Below are 23,756 nucleotides of genomic sequence, written 5' to 3' on the forward strand. Positions count from 1 at the left end.
TTACTTGCATTCTCAAAATGCAAGTAATACTAAAAAGAAAAAGTACACACAATAGTGCAGCTAGCTAAAGCTTAAGGAATTACAGTGGCCATATGTCTAGTACAAGAAGAATTCTGTGCAAGTGGCTTTTCAGAAAAACGTGAGAGTCTGCATGGCGTCAGCTATCCACACAGTACTCAGGGTAGAATTGGGATCTGCACTGTTATCACAGGACAGTGCTGTAAGTCGCTTAAAAAAGATTGCTATGTCATTGGACCTCGTGTTTTCATCTCCCTCCCAGCTTACAAGTACTTATTCTGTAGAAGATAGTAGGTCACGTGTGATGTCCAGTGTTGTTGTGAGACTAAAATCACTGCCTCCTTCGCTTACTCAATGCTGTTCAATAGCACGTGAAAACAGGCACATTTCCCCCCCCTTTTACATTGTAAACCTCTTTGATTTGAGCCTGCATGTTGCTGTCTGTTTGGATGGTACACTGAGCAGACTGTGCTAACACAAAGAAGAAAACGTGTAGTCCTGGATTTACCGTGACTACTGCTTTTGTGGAAGGCCACTAAATGCTATGTGACTGCAGTTCATGGCAGGCTGGTGTCAAAGAGAGTTTTTGCTTGTGCATTCAAACCCAGATTTTTGTCACCTTTCACTGCTTCGTTTATTTCCATATATTAGCAGTTCATTACAAAGAGACTAAATTACGGAAAATTGTTCACTTCCAGAGATCCAAACACCATTTTCAGAGGAAACTCATTAACTTCCAAGTGCATTGACGAGACAATGAAACTGGCAGGGATGCATTATCTGCAAGTTACACTAAAGCCAATTATAGATGAGGTAAGAGCAGTTTAGACTGATTATTTGATAAAATGTCATTGTAGAAGGCCTTCAGGGAACGGATACTGTTTATTCCTTCCCATTTAAAGATGACTTTGTAGGAATAATGCTTAGGAGCCTGTTTCTACATTAAAGTCCTGTGTGTTAGTTTAGCCACAGCTGAGTCACGCAATTCGGAAATAGTTGGATTGTATGAAAAGAAAAGGAAAGTTTCCATTTATTTCACTAAATTATTCTGTTTTAAAAAACCTAACATTTATTGGTTTTGAGAAATAAGTAATAACTTAAATGAGTAAAGAATATATACAGCAGAAAGTTGCTGGGAAGCTATAAGTAATACATTTAATCCAGTGGGTATAAAGGAATAAAATTGTTTTTAGATAACTGTGAATGTGAAGCATGTATTGTCACAATGGTTTATTATCTATCCAGTCCAGAATGGTGGGTGTGGGTATTTTAGTGCAGTAATTGGGCACTACTTTCAGACCACAGACTTCCTTTAAATGGTTTGACAGTTTCTTTAGCTGTTGTTTTAATGTTTCATAAGAAAATGGCAAGTTTTTAAAGAATACAGATATACTTTCAAAGTTTACTGGTTTAGCAAAATAGGACTTTTCTTGAACAGCCTTGTTTGGGAGAATCTAAAGGACGGCTCTTCATTTCAGTTGAAGGAAAGAGTAGAGCAAATTAGTGCTACTTTTTGGGAAAAAAAAAACCAAACCAGCAACGTAATTCACCTTTGATGCTTTGTCAAAAGAGGAAAATATGATTTATAAAGTTGGCTTTTGCCTTCTACCTCAAAAAACTTAACAAATTATGCTTTTTGCAAAACTCTTTCTGCTTGAAGGTAAACTAATGTATTGTTCACTGTATTTTTTTTCTAGATCTGCCAGGGCCATAAACCTTGTGAAATTGATCCTGTGAAATTAAAAGATGGTGAAAACCTGGAAAATAACAGGGTATGCATTAGATTTGGAAGATACAATATCTGTTTACACTATCAAGTTTAACTGAGGTCCTCAGTTTGACATTGCAAATAATTTTGTCATTCATTAGAATACATTGAAAGCTTTCTTAACACCGCAAACTGTTGTAATTATTTTACAACGGCTTTACATTATGCTTAATATAATAATGTATAATATTAATCACCTCTCCCCCGACCCCTGAGGATGAGGATAACTTAGCCTGTGGACCTAATGGTGACATAGAAAATGGTGCTGCAAAAAGGAATGCTGTGCCATACAGCCGTATCACTTGATGTTTGGTTTTGATAGGAATATTTTTACTCTTGTACTTGAATCTGTGCATTTGCCAAAGAGAGTATAGTGTGAGATTGTTTTGCAAGTATATCATGTTGAAAGTGAGAATCTTTTATTGATGCCACAGGCCGTGAATAAAACCAGGAATAGTACCACTTTCCACAGCAGAAAATTATACTAATTTTGTCGTTATTATTGCATTTTTTAGGAGAATCTGAGACAATATGTTGATCGCATTTTTGCTGTAATTACAAAATCGGGTGTCAGCTGCCCTACAGTGATGTGCGATATTTTCTTTTCATTGAGAGAATCAGCTGCCAAACGTTTTCAAGGTGAGTTTCTAGATAGTGTTTTGTTTTACATCACTAATAGCTTTTAAGTGTAGGTGTTGTCTAGCAGTCTGCACAGTCCATGATGTATGTAGTAATTGAACAGTAGCATATCCAAAACGCCATTTGGAGTGTGTATTAATGCTGGTTTTTCCTTGGTTATTCATTCCATAAAGAACATGTATTGTATGAGTTTTCTTTAAACATCTTTCAGAGGAAAACAGTATTTTAAGAGTGTTATGATTGTATATATTTATGGTTTCAATATTTGCAAAGCATACTCGGTTTTCAAATGTTCAGGTTTTTGTAATGGCTCATTCTGAAGGCTCCATGCAGCTGAATCATTTTCTGCTCATACTTTACCTGTAATAAAGGCCAGTCTGTAAGTTACTGGAGTTATTGCAAGCTCATTGCCCGAGGAGGCCCGTGTGATGCCGAGTTTTTCTGTATGTCAAGAGATAGTTCTTCCTGAAAACAACTTTCCCAAAAGTTGTTTTGGATCTGTGAGAATAAGCAGGCAATATAAACCGGGAATTGAGCAAAACAAGCAACCTGTATATTTTCTTGAAGGGAAGCATATTACAATAAGGAAGTTTTAGAGCGAGTAATACAAGTTCAGCTTTTGAACAGTTACTTCACAGTAGAGAAGCTTAAGCAGAAAGCCATTGACTGTGCTGTTATTCTCTTTATTTTATGTAAAAAAAATAAAAAATTCTATTTCCTGTAACTGCCAACTGGCATAGATATATTAAGAGTCTGTACAGCACTTGTGCTCAGGGCTATAACTAGATAACTGAGAGCTGGCCTCTGTGCTGAACATTTCATAAACCATGTAAATTATTCATCATACTTTACTTGCATAGATGGAATAGTAGATGTTTGCATGAAATTCCCAGTGTGGTAGAAAAGTGAATGATGTTCTCCTTGTAGCCTGTGTTATGAATTCACTTCTTTAAAAGGCTGTCATTGACATTTCCTTGGTTTATGCTGGCTGATCTCTGGTTCCAAATCCTGCATTATCAGTTAATCCTGTAACTCGCAAATATATACATTTTCAGTACATGCTTGAGTTAGCTTTCTGAAGGCATTTAATAATTTCAGACGGTTTTTAACAAGGTTTGGTGAAATGCTGAGTAGAGGTCTTTTTTCTTTTTTTTTTTTTTTTAATAGGTGACCTAGATGTGAGGTATACAGCTGTCAGCAGCTTTATTTTCCTGAGATTCTTTGCCCCTGCCATTCTTTCTCCCAACCTCTTTCAGCTTACACCACACCATCCAGTAAGTACTGTATCGCTTTTTTCTAGCTACGTATATGGTTTTGTCACCATAGTCTCGTCTATCAAGGTTCTTTCTTCAATTCTTTTAATAGCCTTTAGGAGTACCTTTGTTAGTTAGAAGATCTGCTGTGTCTATCTTGGATATAAACATATGTTGAATGACTGTGTGTGGGAGGAACAGTGAAATTTAAGGACAAACAAGGCAGATGATCTAAGATGCTGTGGAAAAGATGGTCACTGCTTCATTTTTGCCACATGACATTAATGCTGGATTGATTGTCAGCAATGCTAGAAATGTTTTGGGTGTTAAGCAACTATCCAAGACTTTTAGTAGTTGTTCTTATTGGGAGTGGGGAGGATCCGGACAGTCTTCAAGATGGAAATCTCTGGTTTTGTTCTGCAAGTGATTGCCCTTGGTTCTCTGGAGAGCAGTAGGGTAGCTGTGAAGCATGATGGCTTAAGAGTCAAAAACCTTTAAATTTTTTTTTTTCCTGTAGTGTTTTATTGGGTCTTTCCTACTTTTATGTTACTTTAAAGAAAAAATTTAGTTTACCTTACTCTATTCATTATTTTAAATTGCTAGTCTATATAATATTGTTCTCTTTCCTAGGATCCGCAGACTTCTCGAACTTTGACACTTATCTCTAAAACCATTCAAACTTTAGGCAGTCTATCAAAATCTAAATCTGTAAGTATGCCATTTTCATTTAAAGGCTTAATTTAGGAAAGTGGTTGTGGGATTTTTTTATAAATCTTTATTACTGATTGTAATTAAGCCTTTAAAATGCTTGAGTTGCACCAGGCTTATGCAAAACTGGTTATGTTTGCTTTGATTATAAGCCTCTCATGCTTACAGGAGAACTAAATCTGCCTTAATCCGAACTAGATTTCGGTAAAGCAAAATTGTGTGACCAACCTAGAAGTCTGTTCCAGGTCTTTTCGTTCCTTTCTTCTGGAAGAAAGACTGTGATCAGGAAAACCCGTGAAGTTCTCTGCTTGCCTCTGATATATGATAGCAGCTCTGCCGGGCTTTACAGACTGTCTCAATGTTTTAAAGCTCAGCTGAGAAGAATCTCCCAGTAAGGGGATGGGCTATGCTTGTCTTTTAATACCAGTTCAGTTTTCTGCCAGTCAGTGGTGAGATTAGATCTAGATGCCCACGCACTGGATGTTTGATTGAAATAAAACTTGTGTACCTAAGGCACCACACTGCTGTATCTGGTGATAATTTGGGGTCACTGGTGGTCTGGCTAGGATTCACACAGGCAACTGGAGATTAATCTGTACCACAAATCCTTCAAGACAATAGAATTCCTTCTCTCACACGTTTTGTCAGCTTCTTTTAGGACCAAGATTAAAAGTCAAAGCAGAAGTCTGAACCTTTGGAAGAATGCATTATTAACTGTGGTAACTGAACATTGAAATGCATTCTACTACCTTTCCGAAATAAAAATTCAGTACTACTGAATGTGTGCTGTACAACATGAAAGTAGTGCTTTGCTTATTTTACCTCTGCCCAGAAAAAAAAACACCCTTTTATCTGCGGTGGCTTGCTTCATGGCCTACTGCTGTTTACAATAATATTTTCTGTATAAACTGGATTATAATATGCATGATTTTGACTTTGTATTTCAGGCCAATTTCAAGGAATCCTACATGGCTACTTTCTATGACTATTTTAATGAGCAGAAATATGCCGATGCAGTAAAAAATGTGAGTAATGCATGTGACTCTTCTGAAAATCCTGCTGTGTTGTGAAGCTGATGCTTGGAATCTTAGAATGTAATACATACTGTCTGTAAACCAGGAAGCATGTGCTGGAAAAAGCAGACTTCTGATAACTGTAATATTAAGAAAGTTTTATCAAGTTATGTGCATGTCAGTAGTAGAATTTCTTTGGATCTACTTCTACTTAATAATTAGCTTGGATTAACAAGCTGCTGCTTAGAGCTTGAGACATGTGCATGCTTCATAGGATGCTGCAGACCTGTGACAAAAATTGCTTAGTCCAAAAGGAAGTGAAAGATACATTAAACAAAGGAGAAGCACAAGAAGTGTTGGTCATCTGCAGTTTTTCTGCTTAAGAGCATTTGTGCTATTTTTAGTTCCTCAGGCTTCTGCCATTACCTTCTGTTTAACTACTCTTACCATGCTTTCTTGTAGCTCTGTGTTGTACAAATGTTAAAAATTTTAATTTGGGCAGTCCAGTCCTGTCATTTTTACCTCTGCTTCTTGTTCACCTTTTAGTTTCTAGATTTAATTTCATCTTCGGGAAGGAGAGATCACAAGAGCATAGAGCAACCTATATTGCTTAAAGAAGGGTAAGCATGCATGTGCAACAAACCCCTCTACTTCTATGCTTGCTACCATTCTAATGCAGCTAGCTTTATTTCCACCACCCCTATCCCATCCATGCGTTCAGAGAAGAATGCAGGAGGATTCTTGAGTTGCAGTTTCTACTCTTTGTGGCTGTCATAGCTGAATTTAACATCTTTTCATTTGATTTAAGCATCTTGATATAAGTATGTTTTGAAATAAGTGGGGGAAAAAGAAGCTTGTAGAACTTAATTAGCACAGCTACGGCAAAATTAATTTAAATCAGCATTGTATTAAATCAAATTGATTTTTTTTTTTCCTGAGCTCCAGTGAACAAAAGCTGTAAGATTCTGCTGTGAAGGCAGATACTGAATATCTTAGTAAGGGCAAAGCCTGCCAATGGAATTTGCTTTTGCTGCCCTGTAAGATCCATATGCTAGTGATTATCATGTCCGTTTCAAGGAAAATTTGTGATGCACTTGGAACAGTTTTCCAGTTTTAGTACCTTTCCTGTTTCTTGGAAGCATGTTCCATATGCTGTATTAGTTTTAGATACTAATTGTTGACACTTTTGGTGTTACAAAACTGAGTTGTTAAGATCATTTAAGTGCACTGTGGAAGCAGCTTCTTTGAGCTGGGAGGAAGAAAGTAGAAATCCAAATTCTTCCTGTCAGAGCTCAGTAAGCTGAACTGCTGCTTGAAAGCAAGCTTTCATGGTAGCTCTACGTCATGCAAAAATTAGAATTTTGATGACATCATGACTACCCCTTTCATTTAACCTCTGCAGTACACCTCACTTCTCTGATGACTGTCTGTCCCTAGAAGCAAGTTTGTCTATTTTAATTCTGTACATTTATCATTCTTTTATTTTTGAAAATAAATGTATAGTTTGTAACATTTTCCCTCTAACTCTAAAACGTTATTTTTTTCTGCCTCTGTCTTTCTTTTGCTCCTGTCTGATTTTTTTCTGTCTTTTCTTGCTCGGCCTGTGGCTGCTGTTGTAAGGACTCTTAAACTAACAGTAAAGAAAGTTGATGGTAATAGTTCATGCAGGTAAGATGGTAGGGGCAGTTGGTGCTTTGCTGTAGCTACTGGCTGACAGCATGTCCTTCCTTCGCAGCATTAGACTTGTCTGACTTAACTTTGTGGAGGAAGTACTCTGTTTAACAACCCTGAAACGCCTGTGTAAACCCGTCAGAGAACATTTTGTTACCCATTTCTTGATGATGACGAACTTTTTTTTTCTTCCTTAAAACAAAAACCTGCTGTAAATAGAGAATAAAGGACTTTCATCTGTAGGCAGAGGCTCCAAGAAGCACTGAGATTTGTTTAATATTCAGCATATAGATCCCAGTGAACTCACTGGAAGTAAGAAGTGGCCATGCATTTTCTGGGCACTTCTTCAGTAGCATCCATGTAAATTGTTCTCAAGATTAAGGAGTGGCCTTCAGCTGTCTATTTTTTCTGACATTTTGCATTATTGCCATGTTATATCATGGGGAATGGGTGGGAATTTTCACAGCCTTTGGTTTGATTTTTATCCAAACTGAGTGGCTGGTTAGTGGGGTTTTTGTTTGCCTTTGTAATATTTTTGTTTACTTTTGTCTTTTTAATCTATCTTTGCTCCTATTAAGAGTATCTAGATGGAAAGCTAATAGTGTATGTACTTTTGAATGAACGTGCAGTACCAAAGATTAGTCACTGGCACTTGGGTTTGCTGGCACTGGTCATGCCACCGCTGCTTAACAGATGTCTGCCTGGTTCTTTCCAAAAGGAAGAGAATTAAAAGGAGAACTAGTCCTGCCATTTTTGTAGGTGAAAGGGGCATGCTAGTGCTTCTGAGGAAGGCTACAGGAGGTCCAAACTTGGATCTACCCATAAACATGAGAAGAAATCGTGTGTCCAAACACCTAGCCCTGAAATGGGTTTCATCTTAGACTGTCTTTTTCCCCCCCTTGTGCTTCTGTTTGCTCTGATCTCATACATTCTGTGAATGTTAGAAACAAAGAAATCACTTAAATTGACCTTATAAATTTTGTGGATTTGAATGCTTGTCGCCTATCTGTGAGAAATAAAAGCACATTCTTCTCTTGGCTATGTCAGTTATGAAGAATTTAATTAGAAATGTGCTCTTAGCTCTGCATTGTGGAGTTTGCATTTTTCAGAGGGAGGCTCTTAGGAGTTTGCAGTTTTAAGTCACCTTTTAAGTGTTGGCATAAGAAGGAAGAGAAGAAGAGCATATTACCCAGCCCAAGGATATCTGCTCTTCCCTTGAAATTTGCCTTAACCTTGAAATACAAAGGCTGCTGCCAGTGGGCCTGGTGATGACATGAATCATATGATTTTATTAAATATTTCTCAAGTAATCCAAGAATAAGGACTGAGACAGAAACTATCTGACCATTTTAAGAATGAGAGGTGTGTGGCTATGTAACTGGTTTTAAAAAAATCTGTTGCTGTATACAGTCCTTGTCAGCTTTTGCCCACACAACTTTGCATGGGCAGCAGGCACCAGCCCAGCTGGTTACAAAACAGTTAAATTCTGAAGGAACTTGGGGTTTTGTTCAGGCTTTAAACAGACCTGCCATTCGATTGGATGCAGTGTAGTTGTTTCTGACTGAGTATGTCAGAGGCAAGAAACAGTATTAGCTGTTCTAAGCATTTTTAGCTCTGCTATGGAAAATCTTCAGCCAAATAATAAGCTGTTCTCTCTGTGTGCTCTTTGTGCTGTATATTGCCTTCCTACTTGATAAAAACTACTTTATAGTAAGTAGTTTTTACTCACTCCATTGTACACTTCTGTATTTGCACAACAGTTAATGTGTAGAGTAGCAGTTATCACCTCTCTACTGCATATGCATCACATTTTTTTCCCCAAAAAAGTGATGCTGAGCAGTATGAAGTCACTAGGCTTTCCAAAGTCACTTTGAAGCTTTTGGATTGATTAGTGCTTAGGAAGTGGTGGATGCATTGCAATTTCTTGTAAGCTAATTCAAGTTTGAAATTAATTAAAACTGACAACTCACTGAATGTCCCTCCTCTGCCAAAAAAGGGAGGCATGGGAACTCTAGCTTTCACTGGTCACATTGCTTTGTATGTCATTGAAATTGCATTTCCAACTTGCAGCATCAATGTGCAATTGCAAATGGAGCTGTGAAACATCGTGATTTTTTTTGTAGAGCTTGAGAGTGACTAAAGCATGTAAGGGTACAGTCCCTGTTCCAGAGGCCTTGCACCTGCCTTTTAATTATTAAACATACTCCACATCTTTTGAGCTTTCTCACAGCTTTTAAAAAAATAACAAAAAAAGCTTGTAGAGTTAACAGGTCAAGCTTAGCAGAGCAGTACTAACCGTGTTCTGCCCTTTTTCTGCTGTTGTAGGAAAGAATTTAGGTAGATTCGTAACTGAGAAAAGGGCACAAACCGCAGTTCAACTAACTGGAGTTCCTATGTAGATTACAAGTCAAGCTACGTGTCTCGCCCTTTATCTAGATCTGGAAAAAGGACAGGCTTAACTAAAAAATGCACTAAGCCTATCCAAATACCACTTTCCTTTCCATGTCGAGACAAGGCCTCAATAATTAGAAAACACTGTGTGTGTCCTCCTAGAGCTTTGCAAGTGCCATCATGTATGTTTGTATATGTATGTATATATGTATATACCTATATACATAAATACATATTTTATACATATGCATATTTTTATATGCATGTATATATAAAATCTGTTGTGTTGTAACAACTGTTTTCCTGTTTACTAGGTTCATGATCAAGAGAGCACAAGGAAGAAAACGATTTGGTATGAAAAACTTCAAGAAGAGATGGTTTCGCCTGACAAATCATGAGTTTACTTATCAGAAAAGCAAAGGTAACAAAGGTTTGCCGGTCTTTTTTTGATACATGAAAACAAAAATTAAACATAGGGACTGTGTAAGAACAGAAGGCTGAGATCCAGATCTGTAACTGTGGAAGGCACAGTGCTGGCAACTCAGTCAGCCTGTATATTCTTGCCCTTTATTTTAGTATGTACCGACTGTTAGAAAAGTTTCTTGGATAGCACAGTACCCTGTAAATTAGAAGAATATTTAGTAGTGTTTGTCTGATTTCAGTTATTGACATCATCTGTAGGTTTCGCAGTTGCCTAGTAGATTGTTCAAGGAAACAAAACTCAGGATACAAATACCTTAAGCTGGGGATTTGGTTTTGTATGGAACATTCTGAGATGCATCTTAGTTTCTTCTCATAAATTCTGTAGCGTTGGCACAGCTGGCTACAGTAGGCAAGAATTTGCCTGCTAGCTTTGAATTTGCAAAAATGTGTTCACTTAATGTTGCCTAATATCAAGGATTTTGCTTTTTGCAAATTGTTCCTGTCTGATCAGTAGTATGCAACAAATACCACTTCCTTCCATCATATAAATACATAGGGAGTGAGAAAGAAAAGGAATCATGTTCAGATCATGCCAGTCATCATTTCACACTCAACTTGGAGATCTTACATCACCACCATCAACCTAGTTCAGCTGAGCTGACAGGAATGATTTCTTTCATTGTCACCTTCTCAGGAAATCTTCTGTGTCCTGCTGCAGTAGACAGTTTCTGAGAGGTTTGCTAGCATAATATAGTGCAGCTGAGATGAACTTAAGATAATACTTAAGGGTGATGCTAGCAAATCCTTGCTGAGTGAAAGATTTTTTTCTTGTGTAGTCAAAATGATCTTCAAATGAACTGAATCAGCCCTTAGAGTAACAGCAGAGGGTGAAGCTGAGTTGTGAATAAGTTGCTTAGTATCTCTGTGTGTGTTCTGCAGGTGATCACCCTCTGTGTAGCATTCCAATTGAAAACATTCTGGCAGTGGAAAGACTGGAGGAGGAGTCCTTTAAAATGAAAAATGTAAGTAGGTCATCTTTATTAACATACAGTTAGGCTGGTCTAGATCCACCAGCCTAATCGTCTTTTTCCCTTTTGCAACCTGGATTGGATTTCTATTGAAAGATGTACAACCACAGCTGCTTGTTCTGTATATAGTAGCAGGAGTTTCCAAAAGTACAGCCCATTCAGATTCTTAACAGCCCAGTCAGCAGTCTTTGGATTTCACGATCTGCAGCACACTCAGTACTGACCACTGCTGATCAGCTGTCTGGGCTCCATAATGTCAGACAGAGGTAAGATGATCGAGTCCCTGCCCTTTCTGTCAGACCTCTCTGTTGGGAAGGAATTGGCTGCTCATAATTGTGAAGGAGCACATCTTTCTTAGCTCTCAGGGTTCTCTGTTGGTTAATGAAAGTGCATATATATTTGGGTTAGGTCATGTGCCAAAATAACATCTGTTCTGTGCTAGTATGGTTTAGCGTTTTGATTGCCACGTTAGGGAATAAAATACAGCCGCATTTCTCATGCGTGGAACCTACTGCCAACTTCTGTGTGCAAGACAGCCATCCATTGTGAAAGAACAGTTCTTGGATATGATCAGTTTAGGTGATATTTGGAGCTTTTTTCATACTCTACTGCCTGCAAAGCTGAGTACAGTCTTTAAAAAGTTTTATTTAAAAATAAACCAATAAACAGCTCAGTGTTTTCCATTTCTAGACATACATCTACTACGGACTTCTTTATACACATAAGTCATTGTGATTTTTAGCTTTTCTGCCTCTAAGTCATTCCTGCCATCTACACTGCTTGTAGACACCGTGCAGGGCAGTGCTCAGACCTACCCTAGATATTAGGTTCCTCGAACAGCACTTTGTTCAAGTGAAATACAGTGCTTTACTCCTGAGTATTTTCCCTGTTTCAGGTATTACTTTGGTAGCCTATGTGTCTCTGTTAAAAGGTGGAATAAGTTTCAGTTCACTTGCTTTTAGAGCATGTCTTCGTTGTACTGTAGCTGGCTCTAGTGTTTATAACTCACGTTAATTAATAGGCAAAAGCAACCAAGCTGCAAAATAATTCTCAAGTTTTATCAGAAGGCAGCTGTAACATGTGATGAACTGTTCCCAACTGTGCTCTGCAGAATAACTTGATTGAACTAAAAGTAGCCACACAGTTGAGATAAAACTTACTGTGTGGGGAGACGAGCTGGGCTATAATTCTGATCAACTTTTCAGTGACAGCAGCGTTAAACTTATGTGGAGTCTGCTGGGCTAGTATGCATCCAAAATAGCCCTTTGTTGTGAAGATTTATTATAGCAAAAATATCCCTTTATTGTGAACATCAGAAAATGTGCGCTATTTGTTTGCTTAAATTCAGCATTACCTGGGAAATGAAGGTGACTATATTCATTCTGGAAAGTAAGGCTCAGTCTTTCCGTAAGCAGTAGCAAATAACATTATCACCTTCCCATGCTAATATATTCCCATTTACCTTGCTATACATAAATAGAATACTGCAGGAAGAACAGAGTTCTCAAAACACCACAAAAGATGTATTTGCATCATAGGTGCTAAGCATGATTAAAGATTCAAATTTTCTGTAAATATTTACTATGTATCTGTGCTCTGAATTGCACCAAGCGTGACTTCCTCAGTCCTGATAAATCTGCCTGTCTGGCAGTAAGGCCAGTAGCCTTCATCTGTGTTAAGCACAGTTTGGGGGGTGTGGGGGTGGCTTTAAGTGCTGTTCAGGTCTTCTGTGTTGTTTGAGAAGCAACTGGTGGCTTTGCTAGTGTAAAGGTCTTGCAACCACTTGAAATTCTTGGCTTAGTTGTGGGCTTCTCAGTAACAGTTGCCATGTGTTACTTCACTTAGGTTGGTATCCCATTACACAAAGCCATACTCCTTAAATCTGTCCCTTTGTTGTAATGCAGAAGGCTCCATTTACCCCAGCAAGACATTAAAATTCTTTTCCCTGTAGTGCTGTGTTAATGGAGGGTTGAGCTGCACGCTCCTGTCTTCCTTGTTCCATCCTTCCTTATTCCCCAGAATCAAATTGCCAGTTACGTCCTGAAAAGGACTTATGCTTTGGTGTGTATTTTGGCGGTGCTAGCCTGATCACACTAGCAGCTCCTATGCTGCTGTTGTGTGTTGTGCCTTTTTAATTGTCTGACATCTATAAGGATACTAAATCCAGGGAAATGACTGCTGGAGCTTTCTCTTTCCTGTTAGGAAAGGCATTGTAATTAAAAAAACAGTTTGTTAACAAATTAGCAAGTATATTTGCAAGCTACTTTGAAGGATGTGCACCTGGAAGTGTCACAAGGGAAGAAGAGATAGTGCATGTCTGCAACATTCTCCTGACCAGCTAGGTGCAGAATTCAGGCCAATGGTTTAGGTCTTTATAATACACAACAGTGAATTTCAATATTGGTGGGGTTTTTGGTTTTTTGGTGTGGTGTTTTGTTGGGGGGTGGTGGGGTGGGACGACTCTTTGTTTTTCTTTTCGAAGTAGCACAGAGAAACCAGCTGTTTGGAAAATAACATTTCATGTGATATGGGCAGTATAATGTCTAATGATGTGAATAATCAAAGCAGGGGGGGGATATTTAGGAATACCTGAGAGAGAGGGGAAACCCCATGAAAATTATTTGCAGAAGCTAGAGGAAATGAAGATAATTCATATTTGTCTTTCCAGGATTTGCAGTTAAGATTACGAACTTGAGCTTAGTTATCATCAGTGCATGATAAAAGCCTTAGCAATAAGGCTTAATTATATTACTCAGAAACTTGCTCCTTTAAGAGGAGGAAAATAAATGTGATCATGCCATTTTAGGTTGCAAGCTGTTTTGAACAGGCAGGAGAGTTCTAGTCTAGATATTTCAGTGCCCAAGCCATAACGCCAAATTAATGTGCACCTGATGGTGATTGAAGAGAAGCTGTATTGCTGTGATTTGCTAATAGCAGCTGTAGTTGCGAGCAGAAGCGTGGAAGTTATGAAAAGGAAAGAGTCATGCTGAAATGTGTTAAAAAGACCAGAGAGATGGCAGTTTCTGAGCAAAGCTGTGGTGAGGCTGGATCCAAACCCTCATCCGTCTCCTTTCTGCCCCCTGCGGACAAGCGCTTCCTTCAGCCCTGTGCTGGGTCCCTCTGTCAGCCTTCCAAAACTTGGAGCTGCAGCATTACTAAAATTGCGTCCCTGAGGCTGACAACAAACCTTGTTGAGGCCCAACCAGCAAGCTGATATTAGCTGTTTGTAAATCATCTCTGTCCTGGTTTCAGCTGGGATAGAGTTAAGGAACACAGTACAGGAACAGTATCTTACTTCTTGTACCAACTGAAAGGTCTTGTTGTTTTAAGGGCACATTTGCTGCATTTGTGTTGAAATGTATTTATTGGTGCTTTCTTTTAGTATGCTGTGTTTTCCCTTTAATAAGTCATCCATCCGAGCCTAGTCTTTAGGTTCACTAACTCATTCTGGGGGTTTATTCTGTGGCTTATTTCCTTTTTTTGCAGATGTTCCAGGTGATCCAACCGGAAAGAAGAGTCCTGTATATCCAGGCAAATAATTGTGTGGAGGCCAAAGACTGGATTGATATCCTCACCAAAGTCAGCCAATGCAACAAGAAGCGCCTCACGGTCTACCATCCCTCTGCCTATCTTAATGGCCACTGGCTTTGCTGTAAAGCTACTGCAGATAATACCCCTGGCTGCACACCCTGCACAGGGTAAGGTCTGGTAACGTGCCGTTGGTCTGGGTATTGTCAGGGTTATGTGCATGTCTGCAGCATGAGTTGCAGGTCTGCAGTTACCAAGATCTGCCAGGTGCACAGGCGGCGGCGTGTTTTCAAAGGCCATCTTTATTGTTACTTCTGATCCTGTCTCAGTATCTGAATATCTTGGTCAAAACGTTGACATTTTCAGAGTCCGAGACATTGATAGGAGTTAACTGTGGGATAAGCTACTTTGATTCAGAGCTGTCAGAGAACCCTTCAACGTCCTGTTTGTAAATTCCTGAAAGAGACAATCATCTGCTTCTAGGTTTAATTCTAAACTGATTTTTTTCTAAGGGGACCACTCATGCTCTCTGTTAAATGAAGAGATGCTGCCTGGTTCATAGGAAACAATTTTCATTTAAAGTGAGAGAAGCAACAAGTCGGAGTAGACCGGGACAGCTGGGAGTTCAGTGCTTTGGCTCCTCCATCTGGTTGTAGCAGACTAATTCACCAAAATGTCTGGATGCTGATACAGTCCTCTCTTTCAAGTCAGAGTGAAAGCGTGCTGGATAAATCTAGGGATAAAGATATTTAAACTTGTCTACCTTTTCATTTGGGAAAAATAGAAAGTTTTGAGCTCTATCACACACATTCTGTTGGCTTTCATGAGTACTCACTTTTACGGTCATCCTTGTTAAGTGTTTTTTGTGCCACAATACACTGTTTAGCATATAACTTCTACCTCTCTTCCTGATGTCTTACAGAGGCCTGCCAGCAAATATACAACTGGATATAGATGGAGATAGAGAAACTGAGCGCATCTACTCTCTTTTCAACTTGTATATGCCGAAATTGGAGAAAATGCAAGGTGAGGATGAAATCATTGCATCTCCAATACGCTTATCAGGGCAAAAAAAATGGTGAACAATTGGATGTTCTAGCTAGACCAGCCTTGTGAATCACATCCTAGAACACAGTGGCCATTATTTACCTTGTTTCCCTTTCTGCTGTCTTCAGGCAGTTGTGTGAATTATTTTTGGTGCAGTGTGCAGTCTCACAGTCTGTACAAAGTTCTTTGCATAATAAACAGCTGTTTGAATTACGGTCTTAACCACAGTATCCTAAAATAGCATAGGCACAGAGTGTTGCTTGGATGCTCTGAATTGACAAATCAGAGCATGCGCTGAACCAGAAGTTTACTGGTCCTGAAAAGAAGCCCCAGCAAAGTTGAGGTTTCAGCGGAACATGGTTTTGTGTTACCAGAAGTCATGTGCACATTCCATGATTTGGATCCTAAGAACAGGCTGGATACAAACGATTTCCTCAGGAATGCTCTTTTGGAATTGCTAGCAAAAGATGACCTGTAGGTGTCTGTGAAATGTTGAAAAGTAAAGTTTTGGCTGGGAAACTCTCAGGAGCTGAGGGGAATAGAGATGTGACATGAAGGATAAAAGAAAGAAGAGGCAGCGGAGGAAGTTAGTACTAGTAGGCATGCCAAGAAAAGTATCCGGTGTACATGGTGCCAGACTTGAAATCCCAATTTAGCACAGGGAGTGGCAGGGAAGCCTTCATGGTGGCACTGATCTTTAAATAGGACTTTATTTTATAATGTGAGATAAGCCAGTGGTGTCAAACACACAGATTGGAAAGCACTTTAATCCGTTCCTGGCTGCTGTGCAGTTGCAAACTTCAGATCCTCACTACTTCCGAGCTGTCTGAACCAATGCCCAACTTTCCCCTGTTCTGAATCCTCACTGCCAGAGCCAGCATCGAGTTTCAGTGTCAGGGGAAAGGACGCAGGTCTGGTGTGGACATTTACAGCAAAGGGAAGGTAACTCGAAAGCTGAGGCGGAGAGCACAGTAAAGCTAGGGAGAAATAGAGACAGAGTGAAATATTCTCTCTTCTCTTCTAATATGCTTGGCTGCAATGCAGAAGTAGATCACATGATGAATATGCTGCAAATGCTCATGTGTAATTGGTGTCCTGATCTCTTAGCCAGGAAGGCTCCCTGGTAAGATAAGAAGGTAGTATGCCTTGCCCTGTCCTAGGATCTGTCCTTAAGCAGGCAGCCAGGCAGTAGTCATGAGAGATTCTTCTTAGGCTTATTGTATGAATCTTTTAGGAGTAATGTGGTAAAATCTTACCATGGCTACTTCAACCTGTAACTGTTTTGAACTGAGTTGCTGTGCAGTGTCATACTCGCTGTTCAGCTGCTGCTTAGGGGTAGAACCTGTTCCTCTGACAAGGGAGTACTTGCCTTGGTGCAGGCCAGCCCTGCAGCACAGGGACAGCTAGGCCTGTGGCACTTCCAAAAGCCTTTGTGTGGGTACTGCTAGTGGCAATTGAGATGACTGCATTGCCTGTGGAGCAAATGACAGCTTCACACCAGGTCAGGAGCAGCTGCCAGGCTTGCTGCCCTTTCCTTAGGAGGCAAGGAGGAGGGAATGGGTGTGGGACATGCCTACCAACAGCCCAGCAAAAGGACAGGGAACTGCTGCTTCTGCTGTTGCATTTGATGTCAGCCACAGTCCTGTGGTGGTCATATGGAAGCAAACCAAGGAACTGTATGAACCCCAGACTGAGTATTTTTAGTCTGCTTGTCTTGCTTTTTCCCCCCTGCCTATCTGATACCTATTCCGGTACTTTAATTTTTTCCCCAGAGGCCTGTGGCAGCAAATCTGTGTATGATGGACCTGAGGAGGAAGAATATTCTACATTCATCATTGATGACCCTAAGGAGACGTATAAAACACTAAAGCTGATTATTGAAGGTGTTGGAACTTTAGAGCAGGAGCATGCTCAATATAAGAGGGATAAATTTAAGAAGACAAAATATGGAAGCCAGTAAGTATAGTGGATTGTCCAAACAGGGGAACAGTCCTGGGAAACAGTCTTTTCCTTGCTTATGTTCTGGCCTTCACCACATTGGAGCAAGTCCAGAGAGGAGGCCCACAGAGATGATCAAAGCACCTTTGCTATGAAAAGAGACAGGGTCGGGGGTTTTCAGTGTGGAGAAGAGAAGGCTTTGGGGAGATGTTGTAGCAGCCTTTCAGTGTGTAAAGGGGGCTTATAAGAAAGACGGGGGCGGATGTTTTAGTAGAGCCTGTAGCAATGGGACAAAGGGTAATGGTTGTAAACTAAAAGAGGGTAGATTTAGATTATATACTAACAAGAAATTCTTTACTGTGAGGGTGGTGAGGCCCTGGCACAGGCTGCCCAGAGAAGCTGTGGATGCCCCATCCCTGGCAGTGTCCAAGGCCAGGCTGGATGGGGCTTTGAGCAACCTGGTCAAGTGAAAAGTGTCCCTGCCCATGGCAAGGGGGTTGGAACTAGATGATCTTTAAGGTCCCTTCCAACTCAAACCATTCTGTAATTCTATGATTCTATGACATTCATGTCCAAGAAAGATCTTGCAAATACATATGAAGTAAGATTGTGACTTAGTATTGATATCGCAGTATTTTAAAGGACTGTAAGGAATTTTTAAATTACTAGTTTTTAATGCAGTTCCATTCATAAAAGTAAGCGTGAAGTTTGTTTTGTTGGGGGCTTTTGTTGTTTTTTTGGTTTTTTTTTTCAATTTTGAGCCTGTGGTTGTGGAATGGGCAGTAAATACTAGAAGATACATGTATTTACCAGCTTATTTTAGAGTGTTGGGTTAAAAATGGGAAGAGTGGCTGATACAGCCACGTGACTATATTTTGTGTACACATAAATAAAGGAGCATTCTGCATTTGGCCAAAAAAAAAAAGATCAGTTCTATCAGTCAGTTCTAGTTGAAGATGCAATATTATTATTACAGTTACAACTCTAAAAATCAAACTTAGGCAAAAGGTTTTGTCTGTTCTCTTTCCATTCTGACATTTTGATGTCCTGACAGAAACTTTGATGTATAATATTTCACCTTTTTTTTTTTTCTTCCTTACAGAGAACATCCCATTGGTGACAAGAGCTTCCAGACGTACATCAGGCAGCAGTCAGAGATCTCAGCACATTCCATATGAAGTGCAGAGGAAATCACAGGACAGTGCTGAAGGGTTGATCAGTGAAGCTAAATAGCAAAACAAAAGGGAAGCCACACATGTAGCAAAACGTATGGATAAGGGTCAAGCTCACAAACTTTGAGACTTGCTAAACATATTCTCTTTTCAAGAAACTGTTACAATAGTTGCTATGCACTTTATTCATCTGGTTATTGACAGATGATAAGACTCTGCCTTCTAGGCAGTTGTTTTCATGTGTATTTTTAAATTTGCTTTGGTTTCTTGGAATCTAGTGATCAGTTCAATGATCAAGGTGTGTGGACTTCATCTTGACAACTCCCATGCAATTCCTTATGTTTCGGAAACCAAGCATGCTGCTAATATGCAGCATTTTCTAGAATGGTTGTTTGTTACTGTTTTTTTGTTCCTGATTAATGTATATTATGCCACACCCCTGCGTGCTGTCTTAGGAAAAGCTTAGTAACACTTTGCTTTTAATGCCTGCATTTAGAAAAGAAGAGGAAGAAAAACCTCTGGTGTGATCTCCTGCGTTGTAGCTTGTATACTGAGCAGGCCAAGGAGCAGACCTTTTGTTTTTACAGCAGCATAATTTTTGCTAAATGTGCACAGTTTTTAATAGAAATTCCGATCTGAATGGTACTCTTGATATTTTTGAGATACAAAGTCATTTCTCCAGACACATTCAGCAGACTTTGGTTTTGAAGATGCAATCTCAGCAGTATAATAAAACTCGCTCTCATAAATATAAGAAAGAAATGAACTGATGTCAGAGCTACATGTCCCTCTAATGCAGTCCAGTGAATGGCAATCTTTGAAAGTCTGCCAACTGAAAGGCAAGGTAAGCTGTTTTTGATGACCTTTTACCACCACAGCGAGAAGGACTAACAGAGTACGAGTCTGGCAGCTGAGACACACTGACTCCCAGGCACAGGAGCTGTCCAGATGGGTTTTCTCTTAAGCACTGGAGTCCATGCTATCCTAGTACCACTTGCTTTTCTGGAAAATAGATTTCTACTTTTCCAAGATGTTTTTAAATACTTTTTTTAAAGAGGCTTGTTAAAGAATACTTAGTATATTAACACACATAATGATAACTTGTTAATATTCTGTGTAGTGAAAATGGAATGAGCTATGTATCTCACTAATACCAACAAAAGTCATTAAGGAGGGGAATAAAGATCTGCTAAATATGATACATATTTATGTATGCTGTTTAGTTGTACACCGTAACTTTCCTCTGTATAAGGGTCTGATTTACCTAACGTCTAGCTTTGATGACGCAGAAGCCTGCATGATGGACTTTAAGCTTCTGTGGGGTAGAAGCTAGTGTTGGTTTTAAGCTGAATTGGAATAGAAAGCATTGAACTATCAGTTTAATGTGACGATATCTGTGTCTTTGCTTAAAGTGTTACAGAGTAATTAACTGTGTCCTCATTGCATCTGACATGATTTAAGATGGCTAAAGTAATTTGAATGCGTCTGTTTGTTAGTGATGCTCTTAGGAATGAGGGTTTGGGGTTCTTTTTTTTGTTTGAATATATAGTAGACCACCTCCTAGTAGATGATAAATGATCTTTTATTCATCTTCACCCAGCAGATTGGGAAAAGGGAAGTAATGAAGCATTGCAGAGATGAATTTTGGACTCCAAGCTTTTAGCTGCCAAGAACTGCAATTTTTAACATGTATTTGTAACTTAATATTGTTTATAAAATACTAATGACCTGTAATGTGTGTTCTACTTGCCAATTAAAAGAAATGTTTTATTTCTGAAAACTGTGTGCACATTTGGAGTCTGTTTAGATTCACAGTGGCCACCAGGCTGCCTGTTGTCACAGCATCTGCTGTTCAGAGTCGGACCATGGATAGAGATCCTTGTGAGTGTAAACCAGTCTCTGTTGGGGCTGCTGAGTCCCATCCTCACTCCTCCTCCCTCCCGACCCCTTTTCCTTGGTCAGCATTGCGCATCTGTGGGACTCTGCAGTGAACCAGACTGGGCCCTGAGCCAGCCATAAACTACTCTAGCAAAGAATGCAGTTACCGCTCAGCTTGATCAGCGTCTTCAACTGATCCCTTGTGTTACGACACAGCTATTGCTGCTGCAGAGGGACGGGTGAGACCACGTTGAAAGGACAGGAGGAAAGAGGTGAGAGCACAGCACCCTGCATGCGTATTGGCTCACGGACCTATGAAACCACCACCCTTCTGAATAGGACCTGTTTTGTGGCAAAACCTTGGGCATGCTGAGGTTTGTGCAGGTCAGTCTTCTGGAGCTTACCAGTACACTCTGGATACTCAAGTGGATTAAGCTTTGACTCCTGGGTGTGTGGCACGCTGCATTCGCTGGTTCTGCTGGGCAGTGTTTGCAGGAAGGCTAGGCAACAGCCCCTCTGGGACAGACAGCTGTTGACTGGCTCATTCGGTGTGTGCTAGTCTAGCTTGTGTTTGAGGTACTCGCACTGCTATGTCAGGTGTTTGTCGGTGGAACGCAGGCATACATTTCTGAGAAACGTCCGGAGAAGAGCTTCCGCAGGCACACTCTAGCTGGGTGACACTAGTGGTTTAACAGATAGACCACAGCCAGGAAAGAAAACCAAACTGATGGTGGAAGACACATCACCAAGGTTCCGGTGAAGGTGAACTTGACCGCAGTTACCCAAGTGTGTGTTTTTGCTGAGGAATTGTAAACCTTGTTTTAAAAACACACAAGGTTTTAAGTACAATAAGGTATTAAACAGACACAGTATTTCTAAGAAATGAGCAGAGTTAAACACAGCGTAACAGCATTCTGAGGTCTGTCCCTTTTCCACTCAAGTCGCATTCAGTGTATCCAATAGTTGTGTTTTCGTGCTAACATGTCTTAGCTTAAGTCAATATGAAATTGTTAGAAACTGCTTTTCTTACAGCATGACTTAATTAAGGGTTGGTGAGGGGTTGTGTTCAGGCTGGGCTTCCAATGCTTGCTTAGGCTCTGTCTCCTGCAGCATACGTTTCTCACATTATCTTCAGAAATACTTAGCAAATCCTGCGCAGAAGACAGATTACTTGATAGGGACACTTGGGGCAGCATCCTTTGTATCTGGAGTGGAGAAAACAACGTCTGAAAATAACATCAAAACCATAGCATAGCCATAAGTAAGCATGTCAGGTCAGTTTTCTCTCCTTCTTTATCCCAGCCTGAAAGGCAAAAAAATCATTTTGACAGGAAAAAATTTAGAAGCCAGGCTGTTCTCTCCTGGGACTCCTGATGCCAAAGAAGATCCTTGTGCTTGCTTTCGCCCTTGCTGAAGCAGCGCATTAGGGCAGGGCTGACCTGGTGGCAGGACCCGAGTGGTATCTCTGGTCAGGCAAATGTCTTCATGCCTTTCAGAAGTAAAGAGTTCAGAGTGGGAGATTTCACTGTGAAATTGCACACCCAAGGAGTGAAGATTCCTGTTCAGAGTTTCCTAAGGCGATGGACAGGAGTTTGGTTGGCAGGTGACATCTTGTCACTTGTATGTGTGCGTGTGTTTTCTAGGCGGATGCAGTAGATATGGAGAGCAGCTGCTGCAGTGGGGACAAACCACTACTGGGGCCTTCTCGTGCTGTGGCTGTTGTGTCTGGAGCTGTGCTGGGATGCAGTCAGCTGGGCGGCAGGAGTGACAAGCCTTGCGCATGGCAATGATGTCCCAAAGCTCTGTTGGCACCAGTAGCACTTGGTTCTTCACCCAGTAAGATTTTAATGAGGTCTGTATAAGGATGAGAGGTTGAAGAACATGGTTCTTGTCCGGAAGCATTTCCACGTAAAAATCGCCAAATGGAAAAAAAGAAAAGTGTGATGTGCCATGGGCATGGCATGCAGTTAATGCAAAGGGCACCCAGGGCCCACCACACCCTTACGAGGCTCATGGGAGTCGGTGCCAGCGACTGCCATTTGAGAAACTCTGAGAAATCAGTGGGAACTTAAGTCTACGCGAGAAGGTGATTTTGGGGCTAGGGCAGCTGCTGTGCGATGCAGCTGTCTGAGGCACTTGAACATTGATGTGATTCCTGTCTCCATCCCTTCTCCACAATACTCCACACTGTTTTGAGCAGGTCTTTTCAACTTGTAATCCCGTAAGCATGCTTATAAAGTGTGGGAAGCTGGCCTGGATAGCAGGAGAATGTGTAAACCCTGCCAGTCCCCATTATTAGATCCGGGACATGGGTACCCTATGGTGGAGGGCAGTCCCGAAGGCTGGGACTGATGGTGGGTGGTGCTGGGAGATCAAGACCAGCACTTACCACAAGCCACCTGTATTCATTTCAGCCAGAGACAAAGGCTAGTGGGCTGACTGGAGAAGACATTTCTTTCCGGCTCTGAGCTACTGTCATTGAACAGTAAATAAATTATTCCAAAGCTCAAGTGGGTACTGAGGAAACGACAAGGTTTTAAGACAGAAGCACTGTATTCCTGTGTGTAAGATTCTGGATCTGTGCTGTATAAGGAAAGAATGAAAGGAGCCGTCACAGAGCAATAATTGTTCTGGGCTCCTAAAATAACCTAAACCAAAATACGATCCTAGGAGATTCATCCTGAGGATAGAAATCAGCCTTCCTAATGTCTGAACAAATCACACATGCCTTTTCTGTTTCAGTTCTCAGCTTTCACCTGCTGCTCCATTTGAGCCACCGATTTACCCAAAAAGTTCAGATCGTTGTGTTTATCATGTTTGCACAGAGCTATCGTGTTTAACCGCAAAGCTGCCTGGTGTCAGCAGGTTTGCCCGCAAAGTTAATGTGGATGTGTTGACTAAACAAAAGGTTCACCTGCAGCCTGGGCTAAATGTAAAGAATGTTTAAATGATAAAAAGGGAAATTGGCTTTTTACTACTTTGAAAATACCGCTGTGCTGAATCTTACCAAAAACATACCCCAGATGTACATAGTTCTGGTTAATGTTGAGTGCAAATTCTCTCCACAAGTGTAAGGCCTGTACGGTGTCTGACTAATTTTACTAAATTCACTCAACATCTTTAACTTCTGTTGCAGTTGCGCTGTTCTGTCCTAAAGCTGTTGAAAGGAAATATGTTTTTTATTATTCACTTGAGGCCACAACAAATGTACTGGCTGGATGTGGACTCGTGAAAACAACTAAGTCTTGATAGAGGTGACAATGATGCACAGGGTTGCCATC

General features: G+C 40.4%; 1 protein-coding gene across 10 annotated transcripts in view; it reads left to right on the forward strand.

Annotated features, from left to right (window-relative positions):
* Positions 1–20,377, forward strand: part of RASA3 (RAS p21 protein activator 3) — a 179,732-nt gene extending 159,355 nt beyond the window's left edge. For 8 of the 10 annotated variants that reach the window (XM_055801498.1, XM_055801497.1, XM_055801500.1 and 5 more), the window contains 13 exons: positions 717–831; positions 1,716–1,790; positions 2,302–2,425; positions 3,593–3,699; positions 4,309–4,386; positions 5,334–5,411; positions 5,946–6,019; positions 9,776–9,882; positions 10,824–10,906; positions 14,399–14,610; positions 15,363–15,466; positions 17,260–17,443; positions 18,528–20,377. In XM_055801498.1, the coding sequence (XP_055657473.1) occupies positions 717–831; positions 1,716–1,790; positions 2,302–2,425; positions 3,593–3,699; positions 4,309–4,386; positions 5,334–5,411; positions 5,946–6,019; positions 9,776–9,882; positions 10,824–10,906; positions 14,399–14,610; positions 15,363–15,466; positions 17,260–17,443; positions 18,528–18,603 (1,417 nt within the window). In that variant the 3' untranslated portion in view covers positions 18,604–20,377. The remainder of the gene's footprint in view (positions 1–716; positions 832–1,715; positions 1,791–2,301; positions 2,426–3,592; positions 3,700–4,308; positions 4,387–5,333; positions 5,412–5,945; positions 6,020–9,775; positions 9,883–10,823; positions 10,907–14,398; positions 14,611–15,362; positions 15,467–17,259; positions 17,444–18,527) is intronic. The other 2 variants (XR_008746778.1, XR_008746777.1) reach the window with 2 other exon arrangements.
* The last annotated feature ends 3,379 nt before the right edge of the window (positions 20,378–23,756 follow it).

Source organism: Falco peregrinus, chromosome 4 (assembly GCF_023634155.1).
Source record: "Falco peregrinus isolate bFalPer1 chromosome 4, bFalPer1.pri, whole genome shotgun sequence".
Lineage (NCBI taxonomy): Eukaryota > Metazoa > Chordata > Aves > Falconiformes > Falconidae > Falco > Falco peregrinus.